General features: G+C 41.3%; 1 protein-coding gene across 1 annotated transcript in view; it reads right to left on the reverse strand.

Moving 5' to 3' along the window:
* The window catches only part of LOC126234978 (sodium channel protein Nach-like), a 187,012-nt gene that overhangs the window by 135,779 nt on the left and 25,179 nt on the right, over positions 1–26,054 (reverse strand). Inside the window, exon 3 of the mRNA XM_049943717.1 lies at positions 8,931–9,137. Within this exon, the coding sequence (XP_049799674.1) occupies positions 8,931–9,137 (207 nt within the window). The remainder of the gene's footprint in view (positions 1–8,930; positions 9,138–26,054) is intronic.

Below are 26,054 nucleotides of genomic sequence, written 5' to 3' on the forward strand. Positions count from 1 at the left end.
GCCTGTTATGTTGTACCGGGTTTGACCATATGTTGCTCCAGAAGTGTTCCATGTCTGTTATGTTTGGTGGATTGTCTATTTTAATGTGTGTGTTATCTATTGTCTGGTTAAATTTCTTTTGGTTTGCGTTGAATGTTTGGTTTTATTTCCTTCTATTTTCACTTTTTTTGTATCTCCTAAGTCGTTTGGCCAATGCTTGTAATTTCTGCTTCTTCTCATCTAATTGCTCTATCGCTTCTTGTTGTGAGATTTTACCTAACGTTTTTCGTTTTTTTTCCGAGATTTCATTTCTTATAAATTGTGTTAGCTGTCCGATGTCCTTTCTCAGTTTTTCTATTCTGATCTGTAGCCCGTGTTGCCATGCTGGTTTTGTGGGTTTCTTCTGTGTTTTGGTTGGTTCTGATCTCTGCCTAGTGTGTATATTTAGTGTAGTGAGTGCTCCTATATGAACCAGTAGTTGTAACTCTTCCATAGTTTGTTTTCATTTATTTTGTTGTGTATGATTGTGTTGATAGTTTTTATTGTTGTTTCGACTTGTGGGTTATTTGGTGGTCTATGCAAGAATGGTCTTATGTCTGTATTTGTGTCTTTGTATTCTATATATGTCAGCTGAAATTTTTCTTCTATATCTAACATGTGTGTCACTTCGTGTTCTATTTGTGCTTGTTCTGGTGGCTGTCTTAAGATTTCGTTTTCCTCTGATTGTTTAATTGGTGCGTGTTGTTCTTTGTTTGTTTGCTCTGGGATGTTTGAGTCCATTACTGTATTTTCTTCTTCTTCTGATTGCACATTATTTTGTTCCAGTATTTGTTGTACTTGTTGTTTGATGTTTTCTAATTCTGACTGGGGTATCCTGTTATTTTTGATTATTACACGGATCTGATCAGCTAGTCGTTGTTCTGTTAAAAATTTTAATTCTGGGTATCTGGTAATAAATGTTGTGTATACTTGTGATCTGTATCCAGTTGTGTTGGTTCCTAGGTTTGTTGCTTGGTAATAACAGAACATGTGGTGTCGATTAACTTCATCTGACCATCTCATCCTCTGCCTTTGTTTTCCTTCTAGGGTGGTTGTAGGAAGCATATCCTGCAAAACACCTCTATTTGGATTTAAATCATTTTCCAGTTGGCTAGCAGTGTCGTTACCATTGTGGGCGGGCATAGGGTTCAAGCGTCGTCCCCGACCATGACGGCGCTTGTTCGAGGCTTCTTTAGTTCTGTCCTGAACCAACTCAACACACTAAAAGGGGGGTTAGCCCTATTAGTGGTTTGTTCTTTTCGTCGCCTTTTACGACTGGCAGAACATACCGGAGGCCTATTCTTTTCCCGGGCCTCCACGGGGGGGTTTATTATTATTATTATTATTATTATTTCTTTACTTTCTCAGACGTTAAGTCTGGTTGAGAATGGAAAGTGACGCGGACCTTGATCAAGCGTCACTTCCTATTAACTGTACGGTATGTGTTATATTGCATTTAGGAACTTTCGGGTAATTGAACATGTAGCAATAATTACGGATTTCTGTAGTTGTATATATGTGTTTGGATGTAGCTGTATTGCATTGATGTACTGGTGGATACTGTGTGGTATGACTCCTGTAGTTGATACTATAATTGGTATGATGTCAACTTTATCCTGATGCCACATGTCTTTGACTTCCTCAGCCAGTTGGATGTATTTTTCAATTTTTTCTCCTGTTTTCTTTTGTATATTTGTTGTATTGGGTATGGATATTTCGATTAGTTGTGTTAATTTCTTCTTTTTATTGGTGAGTATGATGTCAGGTTTGTTATGTGGCGTTGTTTTATCTGTTATAATGGTTCTGTTCCAGTATAATTTGTATTCATCATTCTCCAGTACATTTTGTGGTGCATACTTGTATGTAGGAACTTGTTGTTTTAAAAGTTTATGTTGTAAGGCAAGCCGTTGATGTATTATTTTTGCGACATTGTCATGTCTTCTGGGGTATTCTGTATTTGCTAGTATTGTACATCCACTTGTGATGTGATCTACTGTTTCTATTTGTTGTTTACAAAGTCTGCATTTATCTGTTGTGGTATTGGGATCTTTAATAATATGCTTGCTGTAATACCTGGTGTTTATTGTTTGATCCTGTATTGCAATCATGAATCCTTCTGTCTCACTGTATATATTGCCTTTTCTTAGCCATGTGTTGGATGCGTCTTGATCGATGTGTGGCTGTGTTAGATGATACGGGTGCTTGCCATGAAGTGTTTTCTTTTTCCAATTTACTTTCTTCGTATCTGTTGATGTTATGTGGTCTAAAGGGTTGTAGAAGTGGTTATGAAATTGTAGTGTTGTAGCCGATGTATTTATATGAGTGATTGCTTTGTGTATTTTGCTAGTTTCTGCTCGTTCTACAGTATAAAGAATTTTCTTAAATTGTCTACCTGTCCATAATGTAGGTTTTTTATATCGATGAATCCCCTTCCTCCTTCCTTTCTGCTTAATGTGAATCTTTCTGTTGCTGAATGTATGTGATGTATTCTATATTTATGGCATTATGATCGTGTAAGTGTATTGAGTGCTTCTAGGTCTGTGTTACTCCATTTCACTACTCCAAATGAGTAGGTCAATATTGGTATGGCATAAGTATTTATAGCTTTGGTCTTGTTTCTTGCTGTCAATTCTGTTTTCAGTATTTTTGTTAGTCTTTGTCTATATTTTTCTTTTAGTTCTTCTTTAATATTTGTATTATCTATTCCTATTTTTTGTCTGTATCCTAGATATTTATAGGCATCCGTTTTTTCCATCGCTTCTATGCAGTCGCTGTGGTTATCCAATATGTAATCTTCTTGTTTAGTGTGTTTTCCCTTGACTATGCTATTTTTCTTACATTTGTCTGTTCCAAAAGCCATACTTATATCATTGCTGAATACTTCTGTTATCTTTAGTAATTGGTTGAGTTGTTGATTTGTTGCTGCGAGTAGTTTTAGATCATCCATGTATAGCAAATGTGTGATTTTGTGTGGGTATGTTCCAGTAATATTGTATCCATAATTTGTATTATTTAGCATGTTGGATAGTGGGTTCAGAGCAAGGCAGAACCAGAAAGGACTTAATGAATCTCCTTGGTATATTCCACGCATAATCTGTATTGGCTGTGGTGTGATATTATTTGAATTTGTTTGGATATTAAGTGTGGTTTTCCAATTTTTCATTACTGTGTTTAGGAACTGTATCAATTTAGGATCTACTTTGTATATTTCCAATATTTGTAGTAACCATGAGTGGGGTACACTATCAAAAGCTTTTTGGTAATCAATGTATGCGTAGTGTAGCGACCTTTGTTTAGTTTTAGCTTGATATGTCACCTCTGCATCTATTATCAGTTGCTCTTTACATCCTCGTGCTCCTTTGCAACAGCCTTTTTGTTCTTCATTTATAATTTTGTTCTGTGTTGTATGTTGTGGGGCGGCGAGTAAGAAGAAAGGAAATATGATTGCAGTACAAAATGTTTGTTTGTTGAATCAGCTTCTTGCTGTTAGAATGTTGTTAATGCTGTCTTTCGCCGTTCTCAACACTGGCTCTCTATTTACTTTATAGGCCCCCAGAAAGTGATTTAACAAAACGTGAAGCTTGTAAAAAGAGTTCCTAGTGCCCACTTCACCTGAGAAATCTATTATAGCTGCAGCTTGTAGCTCCGAGGAATCAGGAGATTGTCCGGAATTCATAATCAAACACGATTTTTCAAAATAGTTGAGTATATTCTGAAATTCACTGGTAAAAACACAAGTATCCTTTCAACCTACCAACAGAGCAGTTCAGAGTCTAATGCGCTGATGCAACTATAAATGTCCAAATTAAATGTTGAAATGAATGCTCGCCATAATTTGATGAGAGTATTTCATCAAACGCCACGCTAAATAATTGGTAGAATGTCCGTCCCGCGACGGCACGTGAAAATACGACAAAACGCAAACTGAAGCTAGAAAATGAAAATCACTTGAAATGATTTCATGGTTACGCGCATCTCTAATAACTGAATACGGCACCCGAGGCTGTTAGTAGCAGTGATACCGATGCGGCGCGACTGCCGACACAGATGGCGTGTCATTCAGCGTCTGGAGAGAACTGGGGCCTTGCATTCTAGCACAGCGCTCTTATATATAAATCCGCGGTGCGGACGGCTAAGGGAACGCCTGATCAAATCGGCTGTCCCGACTAGCCGCTGGGCTAGTAACGCACCACTTCCAAGTTACATAATAAATTATAGCTTCTCTTGCTGATGGCCGATGAAGCTCTTAATTTAACTGTGCATTCAGCACGCAGGTAAGTATTGATAATAAAATTTTGACGTGGCTAACTTAAATATTTTGGGCGAGAGAATTAATTTAATTGCACTGCACGCAGCAGATGAGCTCTGAACTGTCCCTTTTGAGATCCGCTATTGCTAGAATTTTATAGGTATTCAAAAGAAACTTTTCACATCTTCATTGTCATAGCGGACCTCCAACCTATTTAAATCTAAACATCCTAGCCTTATTTACTAGCCTACTTAATCTATCTTGCTTCCTTCAGTTTTGAGACGAAAACCACAAAATCATGAATCTCCACTAAAATCTTAATCTGTGAAATCCAAAGTACAGTTTTTATTAAATCATTATGAAAGATGAATCTAAATATAAATTTTGAAGTCTCTAGCTCTTTTCTGTTGCGCCAATGGTTTTTACAGAAAAACGTCCAAATTTCGGAAATGGCTTAAGTTATCGAACTGATATTTAACACACATTAATTTAGCATTATTCCGGACATGCTAGAAAAGTTTTAGATCATTTGCTTGATTTTTAAAGTATTGCGCAACATTTATGACGTCAGAGCTAGTTACAACAGACTGGCTGGCACACAATGGAAACTAATGTGAATTTACTACAGCGTGAGTAGGCTGCTTCCCTACAATGTGTCATTAATTTCTGTTTAATGATTGAAGTTAATATTTTGTATATTGTTGGTAGGCATGTTATGGGGCGATATTTGGCTGGGTTCGCTGTGTCTGCTTGATCTTTAGGTTTCAGATAAGTTATTCCATGTGTAAGTGTATCAGGGAATGTGTATGGGTCTGCAATGTAACTGTTAAATAATTTAGTTAGATGTGAATGTGTTGAGGTGAACTTCTTTAACCAGAAATTAGCTGTTTTATCATTTCCAGCGGCTTTCCAATTGTGAATAGAATTAATTGCTTGGGTGACTTCATGTTGCAAAATTATCACTTCAGGCATTTGTGGTATCATCTTGTATGTGTCTGTTTCTGCTTGTATCCACCGTGCATGCCTGTTATGTTGTACCGGGTTTGACCATATGTTGCTCCAGAAGTGTTCCATGTCTGTTATGTTTGGTGGATTGTTTATTTTAATGTGTGTGTTATCTATTGTCTGGTAAAATTTCTTTTGGTTTGTGTTGAATGTTTGGTTTTGTTTCCTTCTATTTTCACTTTTTTTGTATCTTCTGAGTCGTTTGGCTAATGCTTGTAATTTCTGCTTCTTTTCGTCTAATTGCTCTGTCGCTTCTTGTTGTGAGATTTTACCTAACGTTTTTCGTTTTTTTTCCGAGATTTCATTTCTTATAAATTGTGTTAGCTGTCCGATGTCTTTTCTCAGTTTTTCTATTCTGATCTGTAGCCTGTGTTGCCATGCGGTTTTGTGGGTTTCTTCTGTGTGTTGGTTGGTTCTGATCTCTGTCTAGTGTGTATATTTAGTGTAGTGAGTGCTCCTATATGAACCAGTAGTTGTAACTCTTCCATAGTTTGTTGAACAGCCAATTCCTATTATATCTAATTATTTACTTTATTACTTTTCTCCTGTCTTTAATTTAATGATTTCCTTGGCTGTTTGAGTTATTTTCCCTTACTTAACTTATATTTATTTTGTTGTGTATGATTGTGTTGATAGTTTTTATTGTTGTTTCGACTTGTGGGTTATTTGGTGGTCTATGCAAGAATGGTCTTATGTCTGTATTTGTGTCTTTGTATTCTATATATGTCAGCTGAAATTTTTCTTCTATATCTAACATGTGTGTCACTTCGTGTTCTATTTGTGCTTGTTCTGGTGGCTGTCTTAAGATTTCGTTTTCCTCTGATTGTTTAATTGGTGCGTGTTGTTCTTTGTTTGTTTGCTCTGGGATGTTTGAGTCCATTACTGTATTTTCTTCTTCTTCTGATTGCACATTATTTTGTTCCAGTATTTGTTGTACTTGTTGTTTGATGTTTTCTAATTCTGACTGGGGTATCCTGTTATTTTTGATTATTACACGGATCTGATCAGCTAGTCGTTGTTCTGTTAAAAATTTTAATTCTGGGTATCTGGTAATAAATGTTGTGTATACTTGTGATCTGTATCCAGTTGTGTTGGTTCCTAGGTTTGTTGCTTGGTAATAACAGAACATGTGGTGTCAATTAACTTCATCTGACCATCTCATCCTCTGTCTTTGTTTTCCTTCTAGGGTGGTTGCAGGAAGCATGTCCTGCAAAACACCTCTATTTGGATTTAAATCATTTTCCAGTTGGCTAGCAGTGTCGTTACCATTGTGGGCGGGCATAGGGTTCAAGCGTCGTCCCCGACCATGACGGCGCTTGTCCGAGGCTTCTTTAGTTCTGTCCTGAACCAACTAATCACACTAAAGGGGGGTTAGCCCTATTAGTGGTTTGTTCTTTTCGTCGCCTTTTACGACTGGCAGAACATACCGGAGGCCTATTATTATTATTATTATTATTATTATTATTATTACGTACTTAATGCTGATGTACTATACACACCAAAAAAGTTTTTGCATCACCTCTGTTCCGAGAGTTCCGGAACCTTTACAGAAAATTGGAATAGAAATCAACATAAACATCATTTCCGCCCTTTTTATTGCTCATGGAAACCACACATTGCACGTTGTACCGCCATACAAGGAGACATTCAGTGGTGGTGGTCCAGGTTGCTGTACGCACCGGTATCTCTAATACCTCTTTCATTGATACATGCCTGTATTCGTCGTGGCATACTATCCACAAGTTCATCAAGGCACTGTTGGTCCAGATAGTCCCACCTCTCAACGGCGATTCGGCGTAGATCCCTCAAAGTGGTTGATGGGTCATGTCGACCATAAACAGCCCTTTTCAATCTATCGCAAGCATGTTCGATGGGGTTCATATTTGGAGAAAATGCTGGCCATTCTAGTCGAGTGATGTCGTTATCCTGAAGGAAGTCATTCGTAAGATGTGCACGCTGGGGGCGCGAATTGTCGCCCATGAAGACGAATGCCTCGCCAATATGCTGCCGATATCGTTGTACTATCGGTCGGAGGATGGCATTCACGCATCGTACAGCCGTTACGGCGCTTACCATGACCTCAATCGGCGTACGTCGGCTCCACATAATGCCACCCCAAAACAGTAGGGAACCTCCACATTGCTGCACTCGCTGGACAGTGCGTCTAAGGCGTTCAGCCTGACCGGATTGCCTCCACACATGTCTCCGACGATTGCCTGGTTGAAGGTATATGCCACACTCATCGATGAAGAGAACGTGATTCCAATCTTGAGCGGTCCGTTCAGCATGTTATTGGGCCCATCTGTACCGCGTTGCATGGTGTCGTGGTTGCAAAGATGGACCTCGCCAGGGACGTCGGGAGTGGAGTTGCGCATCATGCAGCCTATTGCGCACAGTTTGGGTCGTAACACGACGGTCTATGGCTGCACGAAAAGCATTATTCAACGTGGTGGCGTTGCTGTCAGGTTTCATCAGAGCCATAATCCGTAGGTAGTGGTCATCCACTGCAGTAGTAGCTCTTGGACGGCCTGAGCGAGGCATGTCGTCGACAGTTCCTGTTTCTCTGGTGTCTCCTCCATGTCCAAACAACATCGCTTTGGTTCACTCCGAGACGCCTGGATACTTCCCTTGTTGAGAGCGCTTCCTGACACAAAGTAACAATGCGGACGCGATCGAACCGCGGTGTCGACCGTCTAGGCATGATGAACTACAGACAACACGAGCCGTGTACCTCCTTCCTGGTGGAGTGACTGGAAATGATCGGCTGTCGGACCGCGTCCGTCTAACACGCGTTGCTGATGCATGGTTGTTAACATCTTTGAGCGTGTTTATGACATATCTGAACAGTCAGAGAGACTGTGTCTGTGATACAATCTCCACAGTCAACGCCTACCTTCAGGAGGTCTGCTTTGATGTAAGATGGTGATTGAAGGCCCTAATCTTGGCAAATGAAATAAATGCAGAATAAATAAATTAGAGTAGGTGTAGTTTTTGTTCCAACAGATCTATAGCGAGGAGATCCTCCAGGATGTAGAACATGTCAGAAAAGCAACAATACACAATAAATATTTACAAAGAAAAACAAATATGTTAATACTCCTTCCGAGGATCCCAAGTGGAACTGTGCTCAAGGATGACGAATAACTGAAACATATCATATGTATATTTTCACGTAAATGGTAATAAGTACCTTCTCGTGAAACATGTAAATGTTCAGTACTCTGAGGAGCATGCAATAATTCTTAAAACGCTATATGTCACCGTGCATCATAAAATAAAAAATCATTTTACAACACTAATTTACAATGTCTGCGCTACTGAAGTGAATTTATACAGGACCCAGATTACAAGAATATTTGATATTATTAGTAACATATACACGTCAGTTGATTTTGCTTAGAAATTCACCAATGGAGTAGAAAGAGAGACTGAGTACTGGAAACAAACTACAAAACAAGCAATATAGAGGAACTGAAGTTGTTATGTGATCCTAATCAGTCAATATAAAGTTGGAATCTAACAGCTAAGATCACAGGCAGTATATGACTACAGACTGATCAGTGTAAGGCGAAATTAAAGTTTTTTTGAACCTGTAGATCTTTTTTTTTTTTCTTGCAATGAAGACTGCTAGCTGGCAGTGCGCTGGTGTATTACTCACAGGTACTGTACGAGCTGTTGCGCGCGCGACCGGAAGAAGACGTTGGCGTTGCAGAGTGTGATGGCCGGGAAGGGTATGCGGTAGGATGGGTAGTGGTTGGTCTCGACGATGGCGCGTGTCGGGCTCTCCGAGAAGCGCTGCCAGAAGTTGTTGGCCATGAACGCCGCGCCGATCACGCCCAGCAGCACCACCACCGCCCACAGCACCCTGCGCAGACCAGCACTCTCGTCTAGGGACTCCAGGAACTGCCAACAGCACAGCTTTGTGCGGAGACACACAATCGGAGCCCCAGATACAGAAGGATGTTGGAGGTCTTGGTAAAGTGTTACCATAGCTGTCAGTCACAAATGCAGTGCTCTTCAGGACCAGATACAGTGAGAAATTTCAAAGCATTCTTTAGCGAAGAATAACTTTGCGTCAAAATAAGAGTTGATACCTGGTTTCTGAATAGTGTTACCAGACGTTGATGGCGCAAATGGCTCTGAGCACTATGGGACTTAACATCTGAGGTCGTCAGTCCCCTACAACTTAGAACTACTTAAACCTAAGGACATCACACACATCCATGCCCGAGGCAGGATTCGAACCTGCGACCGTAGCAGTTGCGCGGCTCCAGACTGAAGCGCCTAAAACCGCTCGGACACTGCGGCCGGCCAGACGTTGATGGACGTCAACACCACACACATCATGACCAGCAGCAAAGCTGTGGTTCGTATCACCCTGAATGTACTGTTGTTGTTGTTGTTGTCGTCTTCAGTCCTGAGACTGGTTTGATGCAGCTCTCCATGCTACCCTATACTGTGCAAGCTTCTTCATCTCCCAGTACTTACTGCAGCCTACATCCTTCTGAATCTGCTTAGTGTATTCATATCTTGGTCTCCCTCTACGATTTTTACCCTCCACGCTGCCCTCCAACGCTAAATTTGTGATCCCTTGATGCCTAAGAACATGTCCTACTAACTGGTCCCTTCTTTTTGTCAAGTTGTGCCACATGCTCCTCTTCTCCCCAATTCTATTCATTACTTCATCATTAGTTATGTGATCTACCCATCTAATCTTCAGCATTCTTCTGTAGCACCACATTTCGAAAGCGTCTATTCTCCTCTTGTCCAAACTATTTATCGTCCATGTTTCACTTCCATACATGGCTACACTCCATACAAATACTTTCAGAAACGACTTCCTGACACTTAAATCTATATTCGATGTTAAATTTCTCTTCTTCAGAAACGCTTTCCTTGCCATTGCCAGTCTACATTTTATATCTTCCGTACTTCGACCATCATCAGTTATTTTGCTCCCCAAATAGCAAAACTCCTTTACTACTTTAAGTGTCTCATTTCCTAATCTAATTCCCTCAGCATCACCCGACTTAATTCGACTACATTCCATTATCCTTGTTTTGCTTTTGTTGATGTTCATCTTATATCCTCCTTTCAAGACACTGTCCATTCCGTTCAACTGCTCTTCCAAGTCCTTTGCTGTCTCTGATAGAATTACAATGTCATCGGCGAACCTCAAAGTTTTTATTTCTTCTCCATGGATTTTAATACCTACTCCGAATTTTTCTTTTGTTTCCTTTACTGCTTGCTCAATATACAGATTGAATAACATCGGGGAGAGGCTACAACCCTGTCTCACTCCCTTCCCGACCACTGCTTCCCTTTCATACCCCTCGGATCTTTTAACTGCCATCTGGCTTCTGTACAAATTGTAAATAACCTTTCGTTCCCTGTATTTTACCCATGCCACCTTGAGAATTTGAAAGAGAGTAATCCAGTCAACATTGTCAAAAGCTTGCTCTAAGTCTACAAATGCTAGAAACGTAGGTTTGCCTTTCCTTAATCTTTCTTCTAAGATAAGTCGTAAGGTCAGTATTGCCTCACGTGTTCCAACATTTCTACGGAATCCAAACTGATCTTCTCCGAGGTCGGCTGCTACCAGTTTTTCCATTCGTCTGTAAGGAATTCGCGTTAGTATTTTGCAGCTGTGACTTATTAAACTGATAGTTCGGTAATTTTCACATCTGTCGACACCTGCCTTCTTTGGGATTGGAATTATTATATTCTTCTTGAAGTCTGAGGGTATTTCGCCTGTCTCATACATCTTGCTCACCAGATGGTAGAGTTTTGTCAGGACTGGCTCTCCCGAGGCCATCAGTAGTTCTAATGGAATGTTGTCTACTCCCGGGGCCTTGTTTCGACACAGGTCTTTCAGTGCTCTGTGAAACTCCTCACGCAGTATCGTATGTCCCATTTCATCTTCATCTACATCCTCTTCCATTTCCATAATATTGTCCTCAAGTACATCGCCCTTGTATAGACCCTCTATATACTCCTTCCACCTTTCTGCTTTCCCTTCTTTGCTTAGAACTGGGGTTCCATCTGAGCTCTTGATATTCATACAAGTGGTTCTCTTTTCTCCAAAGGTCTCTGTAGGCAGCATCTATCTTACCCCTAGTGATATAAGCCTCTACATCCTTACATTTGTCCTCTAGCCATCCCTGCTTAGCCATTTTGCACTTCCTGTCGATCTCATTTTTGTGACGTCTGTATTCCTTTTTGACTGCTTTATTTACTGCATTTTTATATTTTATCCTTTCGTCAATTAAGTTCAATATTTGTTCTGTTACCCAAGGAGTTATACTAGCCCTCGTCTTTTTACCTACTTGATCCTCTGCTGCCTTCACTACTTCATCCCTCAGAGCTACCCATTCTTCTTCTACTGTACTTCTTTCCCCCATTCCTGTCAATTGTTCCCTTATGGTCTCCCTGAAACTTTGTACAACCTCTGGTTCTTTCAGTTTATCCAGGTCCATCTCCTTAAATTCCTACCTTTTTGCTGTTTCTTCAGTTTTAATCTACAGTTCGTAACCAATAGATTGTGGTCAGAGACCACATCTGCCCCTGGAAATGTCTTACAAGTTAAAATCTGGTTCCTAAATCTATGTCTTACCATTATATAATCTATCTGATACCTTTTAGTATCTCCAGGATTCTTCCATGTATACAACCTTCTTTTATGATTCTTGAACCAAGTGTTAACTATGATTAAGTTATGCTCTCTGCAAAACTCTACCAGGCGGCTTCCTCTTTCATTTCGTAGGCCCAATCCATATTCGCCTACTATGTCTCCTTCTCTCCCTTTTCCTACCGACGAATTCCAGTCACCCATGACTATTAAATTTTCGTCTCCCTTCACTACCTGAATAATTTCTTTTATCTCGTCATACATTTCATCTATTTCTTCATCATCTGCAGAGCTAGTTGGCATATAAACTTGTACTACTGTAGTAGGCGTGGACTTCGTGTCTATCTTGGCCACAATAATGCGTTCACTATGCTGTTTGTAGTAGCTTACCTGCACTCCTATTTTTTTATTCATTATTAAACCTACTCCTGCATTACCCCTATTTGATTTTGTGTTTATAACCCTGTATTCACCTGACCAAAAGTCTTGTTCCTCCTGCCACCGAACTTCACTAATTCCCACTATATATAACTTTAACCTATCCATTCCCCTTTTTAAATTTTCTAATCTACCTGCCCGGTGAAGGGATCTGACATTCCACGCTCCGATCCCTATTACGCCAGTTTTCTTTTTCCTGACAACGACATCCTCTTGAGTAGTCCCCGCCCAGAGATCCGAATGGGGGACTATTTTACCTCCGGAATATTTTACCCAAGAGGACGCCAGCGCAGGAAAAATTACGCCCGTAGTTTCCCCTCTCTTTCAGCCGTTCGCAGTACCAGCACAGCAAGGCCGTTTTGGTTAGTGTTACTGGGCCAGATCAGTCAATCATCCAGACTGTTGCCCCTGCCACTACTGAAAAGGCTGCTGGCCCTCTTCAGGAACCACACGTTTGTCTGGCCTCTCAACAGATACCCCTCCGTTGTGGTTGCACCTACGGTACGGCCATCTGTATCGCTGAGGCACGCAAGCCTCCCCACCAACGGCAAGGTCCATGGTTCATTGGGAAGGCTGAATGTAATAGAAAACATACTTCAACACGATTCCATGTTGGAGTTCTCAGGAAGATCATAAACATGTCCATCCTGGAATAAACAGTAGAGTCTGTTGGGATGGATGGGTAGTGGTTAGTCTCAGCTCTGATATAGCTTTGACTGTTGATTACATAGAAAGAAAGATCCTTTATCATTTAGCTACAATATAGCAGGTCAGCAACTGGAAGCAGTTAATTCCATAAATTATCTGGGAGTAGGCATTAGGAGTGATTTAAAATAGAATGAACATATAAAGTTGATCGTTGGTAAAGCAGATGCCAAACTGAGATTCATTGAAAGAATCCCAAGGAAATGCTATCCGAAAAAAAAGCAAGTAGGTTACAGTACACTTGTTCGCGCACTGCTTGAATATTGCTGAGCAGTGTGCGATCCGTACCAGATAGGGTTGATAGAAGAGATAGAGAAGATCCAACGGAGGGCAGCGCGCTTCGTTACAAGATCATTTAGTAATCGCGAAAGCGTTACGGTGACGATAGATGAACTCCAGTGGAAGACTCTGCAAGAGAGACGCTCAGTAGCTCGGTACGGGCTTTTGTTGAAGTTTCGAGAACATACCTTCACCGAGGAGTCAAGCAGTATATTGCTCCCTCCTATGTATATCTCGCGAAGAGACCATGAGGATAAAATCAGAGAGATTAGAGCCCACACAGAGGCATACCGACAATCTTTCTTTCCACGAACAATACGAGACTGGAATAGAAGGGAGAAGTACTCAAAGTATCATCCGCCACACACCGTCAGGTGGCTTGCGGAGTGTGGATGTAGATGCAAATGTAGACTGTGAGTATCTCAGTAAGAAGCTATTGCGGCATTCATTAAGTCCAGAGTCAAAGCTACAGTTCACAACACCTTGCAGCAAAGAGGTCCTTGGAATGTGGACAGATAGGTTGAGACGGTATCTTGAAAGGCATCCAGCAACCAAAAAGGACACAAAACAAATCTGATAGTGCTAAGTACATGGATGCCATACCTATCACTTCACAATATCACCATCCAACAACCTGTTCTTTTATACTGCATGTACGCCAAGTTCTTTGAACCTACGCCATTTGCCACTGAAACTAAAAAAAAAATTCTTAAAAAGTAGTAAAGCTGTGCACAATCTCAAAGTTGGTTTGAACACCACTGTGTTTTATCAGACTTCATCCTATTGGAGCTGGTACACACTTGCCTTCCACTGACCTCTAAGCTGACTTATCCAGTCTGTTTTATGGGGACCCGTAGTTAACGTGGGACTACTGTACCCAACCTTAACATCTCATGGTTTATCCCTAAGAAAGTCTATGTAATAAAATTTATGAACTATTTTCCAAACAATTATCATGTAAAAAATTTCAGTCATCCAATTTGGAATCCTTGCTTCCGCCTCCCTCACCCTTTTCAATACTCACCAACCAACACAACCCAATCCCCTCCACTGCCCACTGCCTCTGTTCTCATCCAGGCCGTAGACACTGAAACCATGGCAGATTCAGTCAAACGAGAAATAAATACCCATATCAATATTCAAATATGTAAAGTCCTCCATATCCACAATGATTATGGCATCACCTCCCTCATCCATATTTTACGGAATTCACCACACAAGAACCATTAAATAAAATAACTTTAAACCACCACCAAGGCTTCGAGTATAGCTATCTAGATTACAACTATAGGCCCACAGATGTCAGAAACGCTGTAAGTATACTCAACAGCTCACCCAAAAGTTCAGAAAGCTGCCGGCCTATCCCAACCGCCAACAAAATCACCACTACGTGTGCTGACATTTTGTTTGTCTCCCTTTTTATGTAGTTGGTGGAATGACGTTATTTTCTACTCTTCTGAAATCTTTTATGCTTTCCAAATGTTCTCAAAAAGTAAGTGTAGGTCACTTATGATCTTTGGTTCTAACGATTTCAATAATTCTGGTGTAATGGAGTCTTTATCAATTCCTTTATTGTTTTCGTGTGTTTTGATGGCTTCTTAAATTTCTAACTCTTTTGGTGGAAAATCTTTCCCAAAACAGTGTCCTAGTGTATGATCCCCACTCACCTGCAGCACTTGTAACCATTCTCCCCCAACATATTCTCACAAATGTAAAGCAAAGCCAACACCCACTTAACATGAACTTATTATTCCCATCCATCACATCAACAACGCACCCCTTCCATTTAATTATCTTGTGGAGTACACAAATCTTACCCAAGGAACTTAACAATGAATTATTCCACCATTGTAATTATCGGTCCCACTCACTCTATACACTACGACTTTATCAACCGCATTGACCAAACCTTCTCCACCTATGAGCCGGCCGGTGTGGCCGTGCGGTTATAGGCGCTTCAGTCTGGAACCGCGTGACCGCTACGGTCGCAGGTTCGAATCCTGCCTCGGGCATGGATGTGTGTGATGTCCTTAGGTTAGTTAGGTTTAAGTAGTTCTAAGTTCTAGGGAGCTGATGACCACAGCTGTTAAGTCCCATAGTGCTCAGAGCCATTTTTTTCTCCACCTATGTTACTGCCGACCTTATTATCCAAAGCCTGCCCCATGCCGAACTAGCATGGTAACGTCAGTTTTCTAACACTGCAAGGTAACACATTCCCCTATTTCGACAAGCCCATCCTCAAAGCAATTTCACTCTCGATATTATACTCACTTCATTTAACATGACTATAAATGTCCTCAGTCCAGCCCCTCAAATCCTCCATATGACACACCATACATCCGTGCAAAACCAACGGGGTTGCCTCATGGGACTCAACCCACATCTAAGTTAAAAGCCATCAAATTATCCAAGAAAACTCAGAAGACATGCTCTCTCTGAACACTTTCTTCAAAAGATCATATCTCAAGCCATATCTACCCATGCCCCTACTTGTTTAATTACTTTCACCAGCACACACATTCTCACATGATCTGCTCCTTTTAAAAGAGTCCCATCAACTGTGCCAACTCTTCCTCAACAGCAGAAAGTGGTACATTCTCACAGTGATACACCCAGAACCTCATACAAGCATGAAAAACCTCTTGAACTGGCGACTGACATCTACAAATCACAGAACCACACGCCCTACAAACTCAACAAAACATTGTAAAGTATCCCATCACGTCACTGTTACAAATCCCTCACCACATTATCCTCACCTTCGCAACAACCAACTGTTACCTCTTTGCTTAATACCTTGATGCTATCCTGAAAAATCCAATCTTAAACCACTCCATGATCCCCAACGTAGCTTTGCTTCTGTTACTGAAGATGTGCTCTTCGTTTCCAGTACTCTAATCTTTTAATGCTTCATAGCCTCTTTGTCCTCCAACATACCAACACAACAGTCTCAACCATTATTCCCAATTCAGAACCTAGACACAACACCAAAAATCAGATTAAACACACAAGTTGCAGCACAAGGCATTAAAACAACGCTCTACAGAAAATATAATCTAGCGCATGGTCATGACTCCAGTACCTACCATAACTTTGAAGACAGCCCCGTTTCCAACCTACAAGCCTTAGTCTCACTGTACAACACTGTCATCAATACAGTTTTCTATTCCAAGCAATCAGATACAAAGTTCCTTCGGGCATCCATGCACGTCTGAAGCAACTTCGCATCGTAATTCGGAATAATACAGGCACTGCAATATCGCATTTATCCGGAGACATCGGGCAAGCGACGTTCACGTAAATGTCCCCTGTAGGGGAATATGCATAATAGATGTACAGAACAGGTTGTGGACACATGAATGACGACATATAGAAATTTGGGTCTGGTCGTGAGTCATGCTCGGAAAGCCTAATAGTAACGCGACCGCTCGCTATACGCGGGAAACCTGGGTTCGAGTCCCGATCCGGCACAAATATTCATTGTCGTCAATCCATTATACAGCTGATGGTTGTTCATATTCGCAACTGCATGTATTTCATGTTACAATAAATCATCTGAGTGATGTCGATACTGACAACATATTTGAGGTAAAATAACGTTATTTTCGATGTATTGAATTTTTGATGTTTCAAAAAGCTGAGGTTACTTTTGTCCTTCGCGGGTAAATTGGCCCATAGGTCGGAAAAAGTTATGTCATTGGTGTGAAGTACACAAAACAGTATGCATCCACAATGTGCAAAGATCGATCTGGAAGGACATGAGTTCCACAGAGTAATACTGTGCTGCCAGCACTCGATGTTGAACGTAAACGCTTTAACAGCTGTTACGTCCCAATAACTTTTCCTGGAGACCTCACGTGCTAAAAAAAAGTGAGTGTCGTTCTGATTTCTGACAGATTAAGTAATAAGATGAGAAACTGTCGTTTGTGCGAAATTAAATCTAGATCATTTATTAACACTTCTGTAAAATAGTGCACATTTTTGCAAAATGTAGAGTTACTTAAGCTGGGGCCAAAGTAACCTAAAATGAGGAAAAAGTGGTACTAGACTCTCGCCAGTTGATACGCATGTAGGGAAAACAGAGTAAAGAAAGTTCAACAGTAAAATTTTTATCAGTAAATTGTCGAAATGTTCGTAGCAAAGTTTCCGAATTTACCACCCTCCAGGAAAGTTCTCAACCTAAAATTATTCTAATGGTTGAAATGGCTCTAAGCACTAGGGGACTTAACATCTGAGGTCATCAGTCCCCTAGAACTAAGAACTACTTAAATCTAACTAACCTAAGGACAACACACAGATCCATGCCCGAGGCAGGAATCGAACCTGCGACTACAGCAGCAGCACGGTTCCGGACTGAAGCACCTAGAACGGCTCGGCCACAGTGGCCGGCGCTCAAATTATTCTTGGGACTGAGAACGGGCTAAAACCCGAAGTGAAAAGCTCTGAGATATTTAGTGCGTCTTGGAATGGTCATTGGAAAGACAGATTAGACGCCGTAGGAGGGGGTGTTCATTACAGTTGACAAAAATATTGCCCCTATTGATATTGAAATTGAGTGTATTAGTGAAATTATCTGGTCGCGCATAACAGGTCTAGGTGAAACCAAGTTAATTGTTGGATGTTTCTATCGACAACCCGATTCCGTTGTGAAAGTTGTAGAGTCATTCGGAGAAAGTCTAGCGTCAGTTGTGCATAAATACCCAGATCATCCAATACTAGGTGGTGGTGATTTTAACCTACCAAGTATAGACTGGGACGTGTATGGATTAACTGCAGGAGGTAAAGACAAACAGTCCTGCGAAGTACTTTTGAACACTTTCCCGCAAACTGTCTTGAGCAGCTAGTTCTGCAGCCCACAGGCAGTGGAAATATCTTGGACCTTGTAGCTACAAACAGGCCAAACTAGACGGGGATTAGTCATCATGATATCATAGCGACTATGGTTACGAAAGCTAATAAATCAGTAAAGAGCGCTAGGAGAGTTTTCCTGCTAGAAAGGGTAAATAAGCAGTTGTCAGCGTCTCACTTAGACAATAAACTGCGGTCATGTAGTTCCAGAATGATGGAAAATCGTGCTATGGACAAGTATGCGCCTAGTAAGTGGATTAATAACGGAAAAGACGCACCATGACTTAATAACGAAATTCGGAAAATGCTGAGGAAGCAAAGTCTGTTGTACTCTCGGATCAAAACAGGACACACAAATGGCGAAAGGCAAAGATTAGTAGGCATTCGTGCGTCTGTGAAAAGATCTATGCGCGAAGCGTACAACAGCTTGACTAAGGATCTGGTGGAAAACCCAAAAACATTCTGGTCCTGTGTAAACCCGCTAAGCGGGTCTAAGGCTTCCATCCAATCACCCGTTGATTAATATAGTTTGGTAGTAGAAGATAGCAAAAGGAAGGAGAAAAGTTTTAAATTCCACGTTTATGAAATCGTTCACGCTGGAAAATTGTACAAATGTACCGTCGTTTGACAATCGCACAGGGTCTCTTATGAATGAGATAATAATAAACATCCCTGTCGTAGAAAAACAAATGAATGAGTTGAAAACAAATAAGCCGCCAGATGCGAATGAAATCCAAATTCGGGTTAACAAAGAGAACTCTACGTCATTGGCCCCTTACTTAGTTTGTATTTATCGCGAATTTATCTCCACCAGAGCAAAGTGCCAAGCGACTGAAAAAACTGTAGGGGACTCCTATATATAAGAAGGGTAAAAGAACAGCCCAGAAAAATTACAGACCAATATCCCTAGCATCGGTTTGACTTCATATTTCTAGATTTCCGAAAAGCTTTCGACACAGTACCCCATTGCAGACTCTTAACGAAGGTACGAGCACATGGAATAGGCTCCCAGATATGTGACATGACAGGCTCGAAGACTAAATGCCTCGGAGAATACAGATAGCCGTACCGTAGGTGCAACCACAAATGAGGGGTATCTGTTAAAAGGGCAGACAAACGCGTCGTTTCTGAAGAGGCAGCAGCCTTTTCAGAAGTTGCAGGGGGCAACAGCCCGAATGACTGTTCTGGGCTTGTAACATCAACCAAAACGGCCTTGCTGTGCTGGTACTGGGAACAGATGAAAGCAAGGGGAAACTACAGCAGTAATTTTTCGTGCGGGCATGCAGCTCTACTGTGTGGTTATATGATGATGGCATCCTCTTGCGTAAAATATTCCGGAGGTAAAATAGTCCGCCATTCGGATCTCGGGGGGTGACTACTCTGGAGGACGTCGTCATCCGGAGAAACAAAACCGTCGTTTCAGATATTGGAGCGTGGAATGTCAGATCCCTTAATCGGGCACGCCGGTTAGAAAATTTAAAATGGGAAATGGGTAGGTTAAAGTTAGATATACTGGGCATTAGCGAAGTTTGGTGGCCTGAGGAACAGGACTTCTGGTCAGGTGAATACAGGGTTATAAATACAGAAAAGCAGGAGTAGGTTTAATAATGAGTAAAAAAAAAAAAAAAAAGAGGGAGAACAAGGGATGAATACAGTAAGCAGATTCAGAGAGATGTAGGTTGCAGTAGTTAGTCAGAGGTGAAGAGGCTTGCACAGGATAAAGTAGCATGGAGACCTGCATCAAACCAGTCTTTGGATTGAAGAGTAACACAACATCAACAACAACAACTTCTCCTCGACGGCGAGTGTTCATCGGAGGCGGGGGTAACATCTGAGGCACCCACGGAAGTATGATAGGACGGTTGCTATTTTCTATACACACAAATGATCTGGCGGACAGGGTGGGCAGCAATCTGCGGTTGTTCGCTGATGATGCTGTGATGTACAGGGAAGTGTCGAAGATACAAGATGACCTAGACAAAATTTCGGTTGATGTGATGAATGGTAGCTGGTTTGAAATGTAGAAAAATGTAAGTTAATTCGGATGAGCGGGAAAAATAAATCCGTAATGTTCGGATACACCATTAGCAATGTCCTGCTTGACACAGTCACGTTGTTCAAAAATCTGGGCATAACGTTGAGAAGCGATATGACATGAAACTATCAAGTGAGAATCATGGTAGGAAAGGTGAAGGGTCGACTACGGTTTATTGAAAGAATTATAGGACAGTGTGGTTTATCTGTAAAGGAGGCCGCAAATAGGATGCTAGTGTGACCCATTCGTGAGTACTGTCCGAGTATGTGGGATCCGCACCAGGTCGGATGGAAAAAAGATATCGAAGCATTTCAGAGGCGAGCTACTAGATTTGTTACCGGTAGTTTCGAAAATCATGTAAGTGTTACAGATATGCTTCGGGAACTGAAGTGGAAATCCCTGGACGGAAGAAGACATTCGTTTCGAAGAAATGCGGAATCTGTAGTAGAAGTAAGTTTATATAGGAACAGGAGCATAAGATATGTGCCCTTCAGGTGTGGTTGCAATGCACAAGGGAGGGACTAGATAGGCTGAGGAGGGTGAAGAGTGGTGGGGAATGGGAACTGGCAGTTGGCAAGAAGGCAGCTAGGAAGAGGAGGTATTCAGACAGTTATACTTTGTACATATGGAATAGACTTGATCAACTGTCAAGAGTTGAGTGGAGAGGAGTCTTGTGTAGCAGTAGATGTAGGGAACATGCAGCAGTCTTCAGCAGATAGGAGGCCTAGGTCAGTTGCAAAGCCTAACAGAAAGAAGGAGGTTCAGCTGTTAGGTAGCTGGCACAGTAGAGGTGTGGGCCAGCAGTTGCAGAAAGTGTTGGGGAGTGAGTACCAGGTGACCAGAACTGTGAAGCCTAGTGCACGGTTGGCTCAGGTGACTGACATAATGGGAGAGCTATGTAGGAATTTTACGAAGGAGGATCAGGTAGTGATAGTGCGTGGAGCAGGGAACAGTCTTGATAGGGACGGGGAAAATGATGTAGGTGGTGACCTGGTAAAGATAGCTACTCAAATTGATGGCACTAACGTGCATTTCGTGCAACTGTTTCAGCATCATGATCGGCCTCATCTTAATGCGACTGTTAGACCTGATAACATGGGGCTGTGAAGGACGCTGATGGCAGAGGGCATGGGTCACATCTCAGTGGTGCCAGTTGGGTCTATCAGTAGATCAGGTTTCACTAGGCATGGACTGCACCTCAATAGGCATGGGAAAGGGAGGCTGGCAAAGCTTATAGGTGACAGTAGTGGGTGGTGGTGGTGGTGCTGGTGGTGTTGGTGGGATCACTCATGGAAAAGTTCCTGTAGTAGTAGGTGTTAGAGTTGCACCTTTTTTAAATTGAAGTCATCTGATAGGTATACCTGCTTAAAGGAAGTCCCTCTAAATAAGGGCTCACCTTCAGAGGATGTAATGTTTCCAAGTAGAGAAGGAATTAGCATATTTCATCAAAATATAAGAGGTATTAGAGGTAAAGTTAGTGAACTGCTTATAGACGTTGACTCTGAAATTATTGGTGTATCAGAGCACCACTTAAATAATTTGACAATTCAGAGGCTTCCTTTACCAGGATACAGATTAGCTGGCTGTTTATCAAGGAGTTCCTTGCGGAGAGGGGAGTGGCTATGTATGTAAAAAACAGTATTCCATTTGAATCCATAGACCTATCACGGCACTGCACTGAACAGATATTTGAATGTTGTGCAGGGGCAGTTGAATTTAGTGAAACTAAACTTCTAATTGTTGTTGTTTATAGGTCCCCTACCTCTGACTTCAGAGCATTTCTGCTCAAGCTAGAGAGGGTTCTTGATTCACTTTGTAGGAAGTACCAGAAATTAGTTAGTGGTGACTTCAATATTAATTTTGTATATGACTGTGCAAGGAAAAGGATGTTGGTAGATCTCATAAATTCAAATGATCTGATTCAGACAGTGTTTTTTCCAACTAGGGTGCAAGAGAACAATAGCAAAGCCAGAGACAATATTTTTATTCATTCTTCATTACTAGATGAACATTCTGTTAGTAAACTATGACACACAAATTTTAACACTGAAAGGCTTCAGTACCCAAAGAAATGTCACATTGAATTGCAAACTATGTAGGGAAGTTAATCCAAGAGCAATAGAAGAGTTTTTTAAACCTTGTCATGGAACAAGAGTAACTGGATGTTTATAGTGCCGATAACATAGATGATAAATATAATGCCAGAATGAGAGGTTCGCAGGAGAGCCTCTGTAAAGTTTGGAAGGTAGGAGACGAGGTACTGGCAGAAGTAAAGTTGTGAGGACGGGGCGTGAGTCGTGCTTGGGTAGCTCAGATGGTAGAGCACTTGCCCGCGAAAGGCAAAGGTACCGAGTTCAAGTCTCAGTCCGGCACACAGTTTTAATCTGCCAGGAAGTTTGATAAATATAATCCTTTCCTTAACACATTTCTCATGTTCTTTGAGAATTGCTTTCCATCAGAACGTTCTAAACGTCGTACTAACAGTAATAGGCAGCCCGGGTGGCTGACTATTGCGATAAGTATATCATGTAGAACAAAGTGGGAATTATATCAATGTAGCCCATTACAAACCGCATTGTAAGGTGCTTAAAAATGTTATTAGAAAGGCAAAGAGTATGTGGTATGCAAATAGAATAGCTAATTCACAGGATAAAATTAAAACCATATGGTCAGTTGTGAAGGAAGTGTCTGGTCAGCAGCACAAGGTCGACGATATAAAGTCAGTTTGTAGTAAAAATATTTCTGTTACTGGTAAATCAGATACATGTACAGTATTTAACAAGCATTTTATGAGCATTGCTGGTGAATTAAATAAAATTTAGTTTCAGGGAATCATACAACTTTCCTGGCAAATACCTTTCCGAGATTGATGTCTGAAACACTCCTCTGTGATACAGACAAGAGGGATATTGAGTCAGTAATCAAATCACTGAAGACTACGGACTCTCATGGTTATGATGGAGTGCCTAGCAGAATGTTGAAGTACTGTGCTGCACATGTTAGCCCTGTATTTAGCCATATTTGCAATTTTTCCTTTAAGAATGGTCAGTTTTCTGAGCGATTAAAGTACTTAGTAGTAAAGCTGCTTTATAAAAAGGGAGAATGGGATAATGTAGATAATTTTAGATTATTTCTATGCCATCAGTGTTTGCTAAAATTATTGAAAAGGCTGTGTATTTAAGGGTAATTGATCATTTTATATCATACGATTTGCTATCAAATGTACATTGGGCTTTAGAAGTTGTTTAACAACTGAAAATGCTATATTCTCTTTTCTCTGGGAGGTACTGGATGGGTTAAACAAAAGGTTTCGAACGCTAGGCATATTTTTTGATTTAACTAAGGCATTTGATTGTGATGATCACAAAATATTGCTCCAGAAGTTGGACCATTACAGAATATTTGGAGTATCTAACAATTGTTTCACCTCTTACTCTGTCAACAGACAGCAAAAGGACATTATTGACAATGTTGAGAATTGCTGTGATGCAGGGTCTAAGAGGGGTACAGTCAAGTGGCGGGGGGGGGGGGGGTGCCCCAGGAATCAGTGCTGGGGTCACTCCTGTTCCTTATTTATATAAATGATATGCCCTCTAGTATTATGGGTAACTCTAAAATATTTCTGTTTCCTGATGACACTAGCTTGGTAGTAAAGGATGTTGTGTGCAACATTGGCTCGGTTTCAAATAGTGCAGTTCATGGCCTAAGTTCATGGCTTGTAGAAAATAAACTAACGCTAAATCAAAGTAAGACTCAGTTTTTACAGTTTTTAACACACAATTGAACAAAACCCGACATTTTAATTTCACAGAATGGGAATATGATTAGTGAAACTGAAGAGTTCAAATTTCTAGGTGTTCAGGTAGATAGTAAACTGTTTTGGAAAGCCCACGTTCAAGATCTTGTTCAAAGACTTAGTGCTGCCATTTTTACTATTCGAGCAGTATCTGGAGAGAGTGATCGTTTGACATGAAAATTAGCCTACTTTGCTTATTTTCATTGGCTTATGTGGTATGGTATTACATTTTGGGGTAACTCTTCCCATTCTAAAAGGATATTTTTGGCTCAGAAACGGGTGGTTCGGGCAATAAGTAGTGTAAGTCCACGAACCTCTTGTCGACTCCAGTTCACGAGTCTGGGTATTTTGACACTGGCCTCTCGATATATATATATTCCTTACTGCCATTTCTTGTTAACAATATTAGCTTATTCTCTAGAATAAGTAGCTTTCACTCAGTTAATACTCGGCAGAAATTAAATTTGCATTTGGACGGACTTCCTTAACTCTTGTGCAGAAAGGTGTGTAGTATACTGCTGCATCCATTTTCAATAAGCTACCACTCGAATTAAAAAAATCTTAGTAATAATCCAAGCGCTTTCAAAAACAAACTGAAGAGTTTCCTCATGGGTCACTCCTTCTATTGTGTCGAGGAGTTCCTTGAAAAATTAAGCTGTTTCTTGTTGTATTGTTGATTGCGTTTACTTAAACTTATGGACTGACTGTTTTGGGTTCATAAACATTTATTTTTTCTGTTATTACTTTTATGTTGTGATTTCATGTACTGACACGTTCCATGGCCTTGGAGATTTGCTCCTCAATTTCGTCCTACGGAACTTCAAGCGTATATAAAATAAAGTAAAAACACTACTGAGATGGTTTAGAGAACCGACATTTGAAGCTGACTGCAGAACGATCCTATTGCCACCGACATACATTTCGCACAGGGACCACGAAGATAAGAGACATGAAATTAGGGCCTGTACGGAGGCATACAGACGGCCCGTTTTTCCCTCGCTCTGTCTGCGACTGGAACAAGAAGGGAAACGACTAATAGTGGTACAACGTGCTCTCCGCCACGCACCGTGCGGTGGCTTGCTGAGAATGTATGTACATGTAGATGTGATTCTGAAACCACCTCTGAAGTTGAAAATGGTAGCCAGCAATACAAAATGTTGAACGAGAAATTAGCAGTTGGACAATATGATAACAGTTGCAAATACGCTTCTCGGGTTTGGCGCCGGATCGTATTGTGTAAATCGCACAATATTTCATCGATGCAACTGCTCGACATCATCAGGTGGTGGTAGCTGCTGCTGTCACTGCTGCAAGGCGCGACTGATGATAATCGCGCGGCGGCGTCGGAATTTATCATGACGGGAGCAGGCAATACGCGTGCGCGGGAAGACGCTCATAGTTGGAGGAAGCGGCGCTCCTGGTGCTGCAGAAAGGCCATACGCGCGTGCGCTATGGGCAATGACTGTGCTGCCGGACGCTCCTGCGGTTAAAGTCTGAACTAAATCTCAGCTACGCGTTGCGTCACTTGAGGAAACGAAAGTTCTTGTTTTCCCTGTTTTTGATTTAATGGCAGTCAGTGCTGGATTCCTCGCGGCGCTCAGTTGAAAACCTGCATCCCTGTTGATAAGATTGTCCGCCGTGCGAATATGTATGGCCTCCTTAGTAACACGGTCCCAGAAAGATGACGCTGGGGATAAAATTTCCGTCTGTTCGTAAAGCATACGATGTCCCGTGTCCAGGCAATGTTCCGCTACCGCTGATTTATCAGGTTGCCCCAGGCGTGTATGACGATGATGTTCGACGCAACGTTCTTGCACGGTTCGGCATGTCTGTCCAATATAAGATTTTCCACATTGGCATGGGATTTTGTAACCGCCACGTTTTCTGAGGCCAAGGTCGTCTTTGACAGAGCACAATAAATTCCTCAGTTTTGCTGGTGGCCGAAAATCACACTTAACGTCGTGCTTTTTGAGGATTCTTTCTATTCTCGAAGACATGCCGCCAAAATAGGGCAAGAACGCTGTTGCAGTGGATGCCTCCGCATCTTCATTTA

Source organism: Schistocerca nitens, chromosome 2 (genome assembly GCF_023898315.1).
Source record: "Schistocerca nitens isolate TAMUIC-IGC-003100 chromosome 2, iqSchNite1.1, whole genome shotgun sequence".
NCBI classification, from domain to species: Eukaryota; Metazoa; Arthropoda; class Insecta; order Orthoptera; family Acrididae; genus Schistocerca; species Schistocerca nitens.